The 13,740-nt window shown below is 43.9% G+C and overlaps 1 protein-coding gene across 7 annotated transcripts in view; it reads right to left on the minus strand.

The window, feature by feature from the left end:
- The window catches only part of UNC13B (unc-13 homolog B), a 189,003-nt gene that overhangs the window by 95,884 nt on the left and 79,379 nt on the right, over positions 1-13,740 (minus strand). For 5 of the 7 annotated variants that reach the window (XM_076066785.1, XM_076066788.1, XM_076066787.1 and 2 more), the window contains 4 exons: positions 13,500-13,622; positions 1,620-1,788; positions 873-1,087; positions 7-97 (listed from right to left, as the gene is read on the minus strand). In XM_076066785.1, coding sequence (XP_075922900.1) covers positions 7-97; positions 873-1,087; positions 1,620-1,788; positions 13,500-13,622 — 598 coding nt within the window. The remainder of the gene's footprint in view (positions 1-6; positions 98-872; positions 1,088-1,619; positions 1,789-13,499; positions 13,623-13,740) is intronic. The other 2 variants (XM_076066784.1, XM_076066789.1) reach the window with 2 other exon arrangements.

Raw genomic sequence — 13,740 nt, forward strand, 5'->3', positions numbered from 1 at the left:
CCCTACCTCGCGGATCTGCATCTGGACCTTGTGGATGGCTCGTATCCAGCGCGCGCGCGCCGGGGTGAACGGGCTTGGCCCCTCGTCGGACACGAACCTGCAGAGTGAACAAAGCCCTGCCGGTCAGTACGTGCCCTTCTGCGGCGTGATACACGGCACATCCGCACAAGGGCATGCTTCATTCATTCAAAAGGGCCGTGCGCGTCCAGGAGTTTGTATAAAACAGCATATAAGCCTAAAAATGTTTTTTCTCTCAAAGCAATGGTGTCATTAGTAGAAATTTGACATCCAGGGTTTTATTTCCCAAGGAATATTTTCCGAGGTGCCCCCCCCACCCCAAACCGCCAACCATCCAGACCCAACCCTCCCAGGCAGGGAGGGGGTGGGAGTGGTGGAATTGGGATGGGGGTGGTATTTTTTCTGAGCCAAGCCATTGAAAGTTCCGGCTGAAATCATGCACAGCTGACATCCATTTCCGGATGAGCGTAATTCAAATGTTACCATAATTATCGATCATAAAATGCTACTAAGTGGTTCCAGGCCAGGTATGTGGCGGCGAAATGTTAACTACCTCGCCTGGTTTAAAGGAGGCCGTGGGTTCGATCCCGACCCTCACGCCTATATATCTGCAGCTTACATGTTCTCCCCGTGGTCGCGTGGATTTTTCTCCGGGTCCTCCGGCTTTTCCCTCCAAATTTAGAATCTACATCACGCATTCAGAGTATTTGGCTGCTATACATTTCCACATTATAAGCCACTTCGTTGAGCTATCGTTTGTGGCCAAGTCGCTTCTGAAAAAGAGCTATATAGCATTTGAGTGCGCCTCACCTGATAAAATAGCGAGCGTGGGACACTCCCGCGCACACTCTCACCTGTCGGTGGGCCGAACGGTATTCGGCAGGCCCTCGTCATTGTGGAGAGCCTCGCGGGCCTCCGGCTTGGCTTCGTGGTGGAGGAGGGCCCCGGGCGAAGCGGCCTCCTCACTGATTGGCTGCGTGTCGTCGGAGCCGCGGTACTCCCCGCCGCGCTGGTGGTGGTACTCCTCTCGGTCGCTGTACGCACCCCGCGAGTCCTGCTCGGCGAGCACCTGGGCGCAACACAAAACACGTACGCCGGAGCCTTGCATTTTTATGTCCTATCCCGGTGCGGGGGAGCGGTGAATACGGCGGGCATCGTGCCAATGGCCAGTTTCACACGTAGTAGTACTATTCTTTCGCGGCCAATCTTGTCTGTAATAAAGGTTTTTTTTCGGGTAAGATCGCGTGAATATAAATGTGTCGTTACAACCACCGCCAACCGACGCAGTCAATTCGTACGGTTTTGTCAGTCATGTAAACAGATCGGGCAGATCCCAGGTGGTTTCATCACAGGTGAGCTTACTATCACCCACGCGAAATGTGGGAGGAAGGCAACATGTCGTATCCTTTGGTCGGCATGCATTATGTATGCACGTGGAGAGGTTACGGTGGTTTCATCACGAAAAGTTGCTAATCGCCCTGCCATACGAGAGAATAGAACAGAGCAGCAAAGGTTGAAGGTTATTGGCGGCTGTAACGAAGCGGGACAGGACAATGTATGGACAGGTGGTGGTTAGTTGCGGACGAGCTTCGTGATAGCACCTTGCGGTAAGCGGAACTGCCCCGCGGGAAGCTGCTGGAGCTGCGGAACGAGTGGCAGTCGAGCCCGGCCTCGTCCTCCTCCAGCTCATCCTGATCCAGCTCGCTCAGCTGCTCGGAACTCGCCTGGCTCAGGTTTGCCGATGAGCCGTAGCTTCGGCTGCCACCAGGGCTGCAAGAGCCCGCGTGCACACAGCAACACATCTTACATGCTGCCGCAGAGCCATAGCCGCCGTAACACTTCTGTGCACGAATACGCACGAGCGCACCTTAAAACACGTCCGTCAATAACGCTGCCCTGAAAGAGGACGAATTGTACGACAGGTGACGTTTGAGGGCAATGGAGGTTCCTCATAGTGGAGAGCATTACCCTGAATCGTCACGTGGTCTCGAAACATCGCCCATCGGTTTTTATTTTCCTTTTGAGGGAAGCGTTATTGAAAAATGCGGCCAAGTGGTTTTGTTATTTGTGCTTGTGCACAACGCAGTATTGCATATTTGTTTTGGTTCGATACATAAACACGTGTGATAATCTAATCATATGTATATATTAAAAAGTATGATTTATTTACCAATTTATACATTTATGTTACATACACATCACTCGTTTAAATCATTCTGAAAATCACCCAATTGTTATCAATATTTTATGATGTTTTATAACTGTACATTTTTACGGTTTAAGGTTAGGTATAGTAAGTAGCCTATATTCAAAATATAGATGACAATTAAAAAATATTAATATACATGTAAAGAATGTCATTTGGAGTGACACATTTGACAATCATACAATGCATGCAAATTATTCTATAAATACCAGAATTACAAAAAAAACAACAAAAGCCATTCGCAATCAGTACAATAAACACACATTAAAAGCCAGAAGGGAAAAGCCAGCTAAACATTCACGTTTCAAAGTGTAGGAAAGGTTTCAAATTGAACATCTACAAACACTGTGTGCTAAGATAAATGGTGAAAACCATTTATCATGTTGGATTTTCTACTGGCCTTTCGACACGCAGCAGGTCCATGGCTGCCACGGTCCCTGTGTCTGTCTTCAGTTCCTCATCACACGCCGGCACATTTAGTGCATGCTCCTTCAAGGAACTTACAAGGTCAGACTCTCCAATAACCTCCCCTCTCGAAACGTCTGAGAAAGTGCATTTTTCATTTCCCTCTGGTGGGTTTTCACCGACAGCATCTACACTAAGTTCAGTGTCAACTTCTGTCTGTACTTCATCATCTGTCGCCGAAGCAGCCACATGGATCTCCATGACCTGCTCGTCACCCAACACAGAGTGAGAATGCTCAGTAATATTGTCCGGGATATTTACATTGTTGCTGGCCTCAACACACCTTGCCGGGCTAGTTACAGGTTCTGCCAGATCGCCTCCTTTTGCATTTTCGGATTCCGAGTTAATAACCTCACTTGCTGAAGTTTCAGTGCAAGGTAGCTTCGTGGGTCCAGTACGGTCATCGTCCTCTCTAGCTGCACGAGTTTCCTGGCACGTGCGCTCGATATCTTTACTTTGTTGTTCGCTCGCAAAAGGAAGCTTGAATTTACTAAAAATGCCACTCTCTTCCTTAGTTGTCTGGACCATTCTTCCCACTAGAGATGCATTTTTATCATAGAGACTAAAAAATGGACGCTTAAAGTTCCACATAAACCCCTCGTATTGGGCAGGCACTGCTTCACTCTCGGTCTTTAAAGTGGACTCATGGGAATTTGGCAAAGCAGTAGAAGATGTAGTGGTTTTCTGCTGGTCAGTCATTTCTACAGAAGGTGGCAATTCTCTCACATGTGTGTCAACGTCGAAAGTTGGAGCCTTTTCTTCGATGGAAAGGCTGTCATCTTCCAAGGTACTCAACTCGATTTCATTACCTACAGACTTTACGACACTTTGCTCTTCATAAGCATCACCTGCTTCCTGATTTTCCTCTTGTGTGATTTTAATGATTGGAACCTCCGTAATGGACTCATCCGCACAAAATTCACCATCGACGGCAACCACATGCGCATCTATTTTCTGCACATTTTCGTCGGTGGTTACAACCGAGGATTCATCATCTGCAATCAGCTGTTCTTTTGCTTCACTCTGATCAGTATGATGAGGGTCACTGTCGACGTTATCTTCACCTCTCTCACAGCTTTGTTCATTGGATGGCAGTGAACTCTCTGAGCATACATATGGCTGCAATTCATCAGACAAAAGCTCTTCCCTTGAAGCTTGATCCAAGGCTGGTGGTTGGCTGTCAGTGACATTCACCTCAGAATGAGCCGGAGCAGCGCTGGGACATTTCGCTTCATTATTTTCGTTAGCATTCACGTCTGTGCCCGGTGAGGCAAACATTTTAAATAATCCTCCCGTAGACATTTGCGGCAATGGTTTACTATCAAACATGTCTTTAAATGGAAGGTTAAATCCCATTGTGCTTTCCGGTTTAGGCAGTGGAATCTTAACGGAAGACAATGACCCGAAAGAGAAAGATGACCCAAAGCTTTTATTTGCACTCGGATCAGCTTGTGCTGAGGTGATAGTTTTCATTTTTGACATGAACCCGATGAATGAATCACTAGAGCTACTTGCAAAGGACTTGTCTTGTGTGGCTTGTTGGTCTTGCATAGTTTTTGAACTTTCAGCTTGAGGTGAAGTCATGGTTTTCATTTTTGACATGAAACCAGTGAACGTATCAACAGAACTACTTGCAAATGACTTTTCTCGTGCAGTTTGGTAGTTTTCTGCAGCTTTGGCATTTTCAATTAAAACATCATTCGTAGTAATGTGGGAATCGTCGCAAGGTTTATCCTCAAGGTACTGTTGGTCTTCTTGAATGTGTTCACCTAAATCCAACTTGTCTTGGGCATCTTCCAATTCATAATTTTCACATTGGTTTCCCAATTGTATTTGTTCATCAATAGATTCTTGTGAGATGTCTGTATTCTCTTCAATAATACAAGCATTCTCTTCTTCATAATAATCCTCACAGGTATTATTATAGTCTTCTTCACTGCCATTACCATCGTAGGAGGACTCTCTAAATAGCCGCTCGCTATTCTCTTCATCACCGTGACCTTGCAAAGAAGAAATGTGTTCATCAGGAAAGTCATTCAAGGTCTGGTCAACATCTACATCAGCATCAACATTTTCATCATAAGAACAACCTGGAGTTTCGCTATTCAACAATGCATGATCATCTACTTGATCAAAATTATCATCCACGTTGACGTCCGTTAACATGCAGTCTTCACCTACGGCAACATACTCTTGTGGTGTGACTATTTCTAAATGGTCGGCATTTAGTTCACTTTCCTTGTCTGGTATGACTTCTTCTAACTGGGTATCATTTAACTTATTTTCCTTGCTTTCTTCAAAGTCCAGCGATTCATGTTGGTGAAGATCTGACTGCAGTGGTAAAACATCTTCTTCTATCTTGTCTGTCTTCTTGGTAAAGGGTATAGATGTATTCGCTGAAGACACTTCATGAATTGGAAAGCTGTGATTTGTTTCACTCTTGTGTACAGGAATTGCTTCTGCTTTGCCAGATGGTTGCTTTTCTTCACCAAGGCTAAATCCAAACATACTGAATGACCTCATGTTATATTTTTCATCTGCAGGATCTTTCTTTTTCTCTGCTTCAGAATTGGACTTTGAAAAGAAGGATGAAATCTTCAAAGATCCACCAACACCCTCTGATTTCTGGGTATTTGTTTTGGTTTCGGGTGAACCAATTGAAAATATTGAAGTGGAGAACTTATTTTCCGTGGAAGACAACTGTTGGTTGGTGGCAGGGCTCGAGAAGAAGGGTATCTTAAAAGTTCCAGAACCATCAGATTTCTGACTTTCGGTTTTGTCTCCCGATGAAGCAAAGGAGAGCAAAGAGAAAGATTTTGTTTGTGGAGCTACTGATGGCTGATTATTGGATGCACCAGACAGAAACCCAAAAAAGCCCTTATCCTCGGTTTGTTTAGATGAAGTTTTTTCATTCTGTGATGGTGTTTCATGCGAGGCGTTTTGAAATTTCAACTGCTCAACGGTTTCCTGATGTTGATTGCTTGATGCGTTTTGAGCGTTAGACGAAAACAAACTGGTCAGGCTTTGAGAAAGTCGTGTCGTTGTGCTCTGGGGAAGCTCTTTGCCAGTAGGTTTTGAGAAAAAATCAAATACACTCATAGACTTTGTTGGCTGCTTTATTTCATTCTCTCCCTGAGCACTTGAAGACGTTTCCAAAGAAACTGTATCCAGTGTTGGTCCGGTTGTATCAAGAGCTGGTCGAGCCAAGGCATCTTGATGCACTGGTTTGATATGAACAATTTTAGACGTATTCTTTTCATTTTGCTTCATCACGTCATCTTTTGAAATTGATCTGGTTAGATCACTGAACCGAAAATGTTCTTCAGCAGTCTTAGTTAAAATGCCACACTCTTCTGGAGTCTCTTGCTTTGACACATCATATGTCTTTTGTCTCTGAAGCCTGCCTCTCTGTTCACTTAACTGCGTTTTTGGTGAAAGACTTGTCGTTGAATCAAGCTTATCAATCGAATGCATGGTACTTTCTGAAGGGCTCAAGTGCATCGATATGGGAACGGAAGCGGCCTTCTTCAATCCGGTTGTATTTGCCATAGATAACGAACTGTGCGGTCCAAGTGTTGCTTGCTGTGGCACTGCCTGATTTTCGGGAGTGTTTCGGTTTGCGTTATCTTGGCCAAATGGCAAAAGTCCGCTAAGGCTTTTAGGTAGAAGGTTTCCTTTGTTTGAAGGCCGACTGAATAGCGTAAATCCAAAAATACCTTGGTTCTGATCTGAGCTTATCGGCTCGGCTACATTTTCCTTCGCCGTCTCCACGGAAGGCTTTGCTGATTCTTTGCTTTCAAGGCTCATAAAAAAATTTCTTGGGCCAAAAACGGATTTTTCTTCTTGAAAAGGAGAATTTGAATTTTCTGCCATTTCATCCTTTTTAGGCTGCTGTAATTCATCTTTGCTCTGGCCAATGTTGAACAGGCTCTTAAAAAACGAAGGTGCAGATGATTCTTGCTGTGAAGGCTGGGTCGTTCCCTGAGCTTGGTTACTCCCATCCTCACCTCTCTCACTTTCTTGTAAAGTCTTTGTTTTCTGCAACACTGACTTGCTGCGTTTCATTTCCCCCGACGTAGATGCAGCACCCAGTTGTTTATGTAGCGGTGATTTACCCTCCTGATGCGTGGGCTTATTGTGACTTAGATCCCAACCAGAGTCCATCAATCCATGCACCTTCGAATCGTGCCTCGCTTCAGATTCCAAACCAACTTTTTTTTGGACATCTGAGTTTGCGTCACCATCTGTGGAACTAAATACTTGAAAGTTACTGAACAGGGAGGAGACTTTTTCCAATGGTTTCCACTTTTCTTGAAAGGCTCCAGATTCTTTAGCATCATACTCCTCACTGCCAGTCTTGCTGTGTTTTTCAGAAACTAATGAACTAAAAATGCTGGATCTTTTGTGAAAGAGGGATGCAACAAATGACTCTCCTGGCTCAGATTTCTCCAATGTCAAAATTGCAGATGCTGATTGCTGAACCGTTCTTTGGTGAACGTCCACAGAAATTTTATAAACTGGAAGAAAACGAACGGTACAATCGATGGGGATTTCTTCTTGCGGCTGAAGATAATCCTTCAAGACATTATGCTCAAACCATCCGTGATAATATGCAATGTCCCAGTGTAAGTCATCAATTCTTGATGAAGTCCACGAAAGATCCAGAGGACGTTCTTGTAATTCCCGTATTACCTTTTGGGATAAATTACTTACACAATCTGCATTAGCCTCACAACAGTCAGGCCACTCATTCTCAAACTCTAAATAAGCATCGTCATCATCATAAGGGTACTCCAGTGGTTTTTCTGCACGAAAAGTCCAAGCATAGTTTTCAAAGTCAGCGTATTGAAAATCTATGCTGTTGTCATACCCGACTGGATAATCCATTTCACGAGAATCCTCAGTGCACCACATGAAGCCATCGTGCTCACTGGCGTCAATACACAACGGACTGTCAATAACTTCTTCATTGACATATTGTGATTGGGAGAACAAAACATTGTCCAAACAAGCTTGCTGCTGTTTATGATACGCAACAGTAGCAAGATCTTGGAAACCCTCTAGACGTTCGAACATTGAAGACTCGGTGTAGTCAGAGGGCCTATCAATGCCATGGGCAACTTCGTCTGAAAATAAGTATTGCCTCTCAGTGCTCGTTTTGTAGGGAGCATACGGAAACGATGACATGAGTTGCAGTGGCTCGTCCTGAGCCTCGCTATAAGAACCATCTCCCTTGGCCACTGACAAATCGGCAGCATTTTCACATCTTCCAAAGTGCATAGCCTCCAGATTATCCTGTGATGTATGTTGCTCAAACATGTTCGCATTAACTACCCTTTGATGATTTATACCTTGAGGACTGCTGTTAAAACAGGGCGCAACGACTCTCTCAAAAGAACTGCATGCGATCTGAGAGTAGAAATCTGGTAAATAGTAACTTTTTTGCCCATACTGAGAAGATTCTGACTGGCTACTATCCCAATAGGTGTCTATATCAGCTTGTTGCTTTGCACAATGTGCTGCATTTAAGCCCTGGTCCGTGGCAGTGCCTGTTACTTTGTCTGTTACCAATTCTTCTTTCTTCGAGTCATAATATGGATACTTTGATTGCTGAATTTGCTTCGCTATATCATAATCAGATGACTTAACTGGAACATTCGATGCATGCTGCTTTTCATAATATGTGTCCAGTTTGCTGTCCGTTTTGACAACTTTATTTCGTGACTTTGATTCAATTGAGGAGTAGGCTTCACAGCAAATGTGTTTTATTTCAGAAGCACTAACCAAGGAAGCACCTTGACTTGGCGTTGCAGTGTTGCGTGAATCCTGCACATTGCTACGGGAGCTAAATGAGGGGCGATGGCTATGTTCTGCCCCATTGCTGTCTTGAGTCTTTTTGTCAGTGGCTGTCACATCCGGATTCTCAGATGGAGAAAAAAATGGCAGCTTGAAACTTGACAACAGCGATCGTTTAAATTCCTTGTTGGCATCCACAGTTGGTGTTGGCTGGCTATCAGAATGTTTAAAAAGTGGAACACTGAGACGAGAAACCATAGACGGCTTGCGCTCTTCAACATCTGCCACATTCGTGGCTGGACATTGCTTCTCCGTTGATGGGGGAAAAAATGGAAGTTTGAAGTGCGAAGCCAACGACGGCTTGCCTTCTTCTGCATTTGCCTCCACGTGGGTGGATTCTTTCTTCTGCGTGGACCCTAGAAATGGCAGCTTGGAGAAGAGTGATGAAGATGAGAGCAAAGACGTGATTCTCCCTTCGTGTGTGGCTTGTGTTCTTTCATTGTCAACACGTGCGGCGGCAACATTACACAGTCTGGGTGACGAGACGCTTCCACCTTCAGCATCTGCACCATCTCCAATTACAGTACCCTTGGCGATGCAGGATGAGGAAGCTTTATCACCGAGTTTGTTGAATGTTTTTGTGTCCATTAAACCATTATCCTCCGCTAAGCACACACCACTATTGCTCACGTCTTTGTGGACTAATATATCATTCATCCTTTGAGGAACGCATTTCTTCACCCCACCTGTTGTGCTCATAGCTTCTGAGGATTTTGTTACGGAAAGAACGGAGGAGGCTACGGTGCTATCTTCCAAATTTATGTCAACTTTCGAAGTAATTATCTTCATTGAAGATTCCACACTCACATCCCGAACAGTCTCTTCCTTCTTAGAAGTGGTGCTATTTTGTGAAAGAAAAAATGGAAAACCGAATGAAAGGGAAGAAGGCAAGTCCTTTTTGTCAGTCTGTGGATCTGCAGTTCTCTCTTTACTCCGGCTTGCAGGTGATAACGAAAGAAAGGCAGCATCCAGAGATGCCCTTCTGGACGGGATGTGTTCAGGCTTTGCCTGTCTGATGTTTTCTGTCGATGAGAAAAAGGGAAACTTAAAAGCACCCCCTGTGGCTGGTTTCGTTTCATCGGCATGCTTTACGGAGAAGAGTGTATTTCCGAACGGCAGCTTAAATCCTCTGCTGTAAACTTCCGCATCATCTCTTGAAACGCGTTCCATTACTTCCGGAAAGCAGGAACCCACCAGAGAAGATTCCGGAGTTGTGGACCTGCAAACATCCGACGTTGTCTTTGTCCCCACAGCGGTGTTTGCGGATGTTGGCGCGCTATCAACTACGCTCGTAACGTCACCGAGTGCCTGAACAGAATCCCCAAAGAGCATTCCTGACGACACAATTCCTATTTCAGACGTGTGGACACTTTCTGCGGGGGAGGAAACCGCTGCATCGCCGCTCCAGATTTGCTTAGGAACACTCTCTTCTGGCCGTGAAACATTATCTATCAGCTCTCTTGATAGGTCTGTTGAGCTAAAGAATGACTTGGAAATACTAAATACTTTAGACATTATAGATTCGGCTTTGCTTTGATCAGCGGATTCATCCCTTGTCTGTTCTGTGGCCACTTCTGATGCGTGCTTAACAAGTGGTTTGGCTGGTTGCATTTCCAAATGTGAAATCCCATCAGTGTCACCGATACTTCGTGACACTATATCACTACTGCTCGTCATTTCACGTTCAACTAACGTATTATTGTCTTGCTGTAAAGACGCATCACTTATTTGACCAGCCAAAATGTCTACATGCACCTCCTCTCCACTTATCCGTGTGTGTTTAGGCTCAATATCAGTTCTGTCCAGTGCAGCTTGGCTCTGTGCAATCAATTCAGGCTTGTCATGAGCGGGAAAGTTTGTTTTCTGGCTCACAGATGATGATAAAAACGAGGCTTTGAATAATCTTGACAGAACATTTCTCTCCTTTGCATTGTCTTCTTCATTTGGTGGGAGGGACGGACTGCTGCTGCAAGGTAAACTGGGTGTAGCAGTCCTGCCTTTGTCGTGCTCATTCGCGCTTGCCTCGACATTTTTGGCAACGATTTGTGCGTCTTTATTCGAAATTTTCTTTTCAAGGGAATCCATTAGCGAGGAGAAGGCCTCTTTCAAATTGCCCAGATTTGTGAGTGACACCGAACTTTCGCTAGTTTCCAGAGGCGCACTACTTGTTGGTAATTGCTCGGCTGTCTGCGAGTGTGGCTGCTGCACAGAATCCTCCTGTGATGCATCCTTGGCCAACTGTTCTGGCACCGTGTGCTGGCGCTCATTTGAACACTGGATATCCTGCGGACTTTTTTGAACCTTTTCATCAGAACCACAATCGGAGAGAGAGGTGAACTTGTTGAATTCCTCTTGCTTTTCCACCAAATATTCAGAAACAGTATCAAACAGACACTGGAGTTCGTCCGTAGCGTCGATATACTGTACATTTGATTCTTCGTCTTTAAAATATTCATGGTCAACAATTTCAAGGGCAGCTTCATTTTCAACATAAATGTCTTCCACAACATCATCTTCCTCTATGAATTCAAATTCTTGAATGTAGTACTGATTATCTTGGAGACAAACAAAGTAATTCTTTAATTGGTCTTCTGCTGTTTCTCCAGGAATTACTCTGAGGTGGATGTTTTCTGGACTCCCCACACTTTCTGGGCTATTGATATCATCGTCCAACCAATCTGTCAGGGAGTCCCCAATAGAGCAAAGATCAATTGCATCAACAACCATGGGTTTGCTTTTGCGAGGAGAAGTTTGTTTATCATCTACATAGGAGTCTGTCGATTTGAGCATGTCAGAATCGTGCTGATATCCCTTGGTAGATACAGACGATGTTTTATTCTCGGGCACTGCCGCTTTGTGTAGTTGATGCTTGTCATGCTTCTGTCTTGATCTGGGTAGAGTATTGTACCTCTGTGGATAGACTCCCAATGAATAAGCATCCGAGTTGACATTCTTTGACATGTTTGGAATAATCTCATGATGCACAGATTGTGCTTTTTTGTAGTTATTTTCATAATTTGACCGTTCAAGTGGCAGTGTGTCATGGTCCAAGACACCGCCATCATTTCGTAGATTTTCTAATTCCGTAAAATTGTCTTTCGTGATACTTCTCTCTTGTAGAAATTGCTCTATCATATACCTACCCTGGGTGTCATAGTCCTCTTTTCCTTTCTTACCGTCTGAACAAAACTCAGAAGGTACGATTCGTATTGTGTCTTTCATTATAAACTGGTTTACGCTGCTGCCCAATGAAAAATGGGGCAAGTTGAGACACGACAGCAACAGAATGGAGGAAAAGGAAACAAAAAATAAAAGAAACATGCAAAGCAAAATGTTAAAAGCGTACACAGAAAGATGCAGAAAATATTTTTTTAAAGGCACACAAAATGTGATAAAAAAAATTTCGAATTGTTACATGGTTGGTATTTTCAAAAATGTATGAACTACTATAGAAATACAACTGCGAGATTCAGTGGTCATCATTCGCACACGATCACAGAACGCAGTAGCAAATGGTTATAAATAAGACGAACAAGCCGACCTTAAAGAGAAGCAATGGCAAATCACAACAGCACAGATTATATAAATACGTACATCAAACATCGTATAACACAGATTTATTTGCCTCTAAAAGCCAGGCCAACAACAGCCAACAAGCATTTCGAACTTCAGAGCACAGTTGTAAACAAAAAAACATCACAGCCGTACCAGAAGATGTTTTAACTGAAGAACCTCAGACATTGCTAACCCAACCCAAATTTTCAGGAGTGCCTACAAAGATTTGTGGATGTCCTTTAATATAATGTGACATCGAATATGAGGATGGAAGACTACATTGTTAGACTGTCCTTGCAGAGCCCTGGGCGTCACCGAGATATTTACCATACAAATTAAAGCTTGTGCATTAGCAGCACATAACTTTCCGCTTCACCAAAAGCTACAAGTATTTTTTGTCAGTTTAGTAGTTTATTTTTTTTTTTAAATAAACTTTCAAAAACCAATACTAGCAACTTATGGGCGTGTGTTTGTGAATGGGCATGTGTGCATCGCTTGATTCAAAGCAAATCTAGTGCTGCGCCACCAACGACTCAGCTAAACCCCAAATGTCTTCCCGACTACATTCACCTAGATGTTAAGTAGGATCTTCTTACTTTGTGCTGCATGTGTGCCTTGCAGCATGCACCACAGAAGTGTGCTCAGGTTAATTAATAAAGCACATGTGCCAAAGGATTGAATCGCGTGGCAAAGCGCACGCCGACATCAATTTCAAATTTCATTGGTGCGTAAAGGCAAATATCACTTGCGTTGCCTAACTCTCATGACAGATCATAGTTTAGCAAGCTGGTTTATTTGTCTTTCCCGCATTTATTTTGCCTTGCGCATCATTCAGCGCGAGTCGTTGCAAATGCTCCATCCACAGAGTGGATATTTTGAACTCAAATTCTGCACATATTAAAATATAATTCCAGCCATACACATTATCAAAATTAGAAAATAACATGAAAAATATGTTCTATTTTATTGCATAAATATTCATGTACAATTGTAAAGTACAGAAATATTTAAAGGCAAGAGTGGACATGCATTCGGAATGCATCACTGACTGCAACATAAAACTGTATTCTGACCCAGTTGCATTTGGTGAATCGCAAAGGAGATATATAACAGCATAACCATAAAATAAGCCACCCGTATATTTGGACCAATTTGTCACGAGGCATCGCTGTACGAGGCTTCACGTGCAGTACAGAATGGTACTCGAGCTTTAATGATTCCACAAACCCACGAATGGTCGTCTAGATTTTGTCTTCGCTAAATCACCTTTGGGTACAGCTTCCAGCAGCATTGGACTCAAGCAGAAAGCACTGATCATGGACAAAGGCGTGCTGGAGAAGAGCGTCAAATGGCACGACACTGATAGCCCACCAAGACGAAGACCTTCGACAAAACCCACCTATCGGAAAGATCTACAGACTGCCTGCTCTCGACGGAGTACTGCCGGCTCGTTAGCCGGCTAGACCCAGATGCAGACTCTAGATCACTATGGCCATTTGTAGCGGACTCTATGCTATCACAGCTGTGGACACACGTTAGGTTGGGAGGGGGGAATGGGGAGAATGAGAGACGAGGTTAGGAAACATTGTAGAAAAAAATAACTAAAATCCAAAGGTGCCTCACATGAATTCTGGACTTCT

The sequence above is a fragment of the Petromyzon marinus genome, chromosome 13 (genome assembly GCF_048934315.1).
Source record: "Petromyzon marinus isolate PM22_M1 ecotype Great Lakes invasive population chromosome 13, UKy_Petmar_22M1.pri1.0, whole genome shotgun sequence".
In the NCBI taxonomy this organism is placed as follows: domain Eukaryota; kingdom Metazoa; phylum Chordata; class Hyperoartia; order Petromyzontiformes; family Petromyzontidae; genus Petromyzon; species Petromyzon marinus.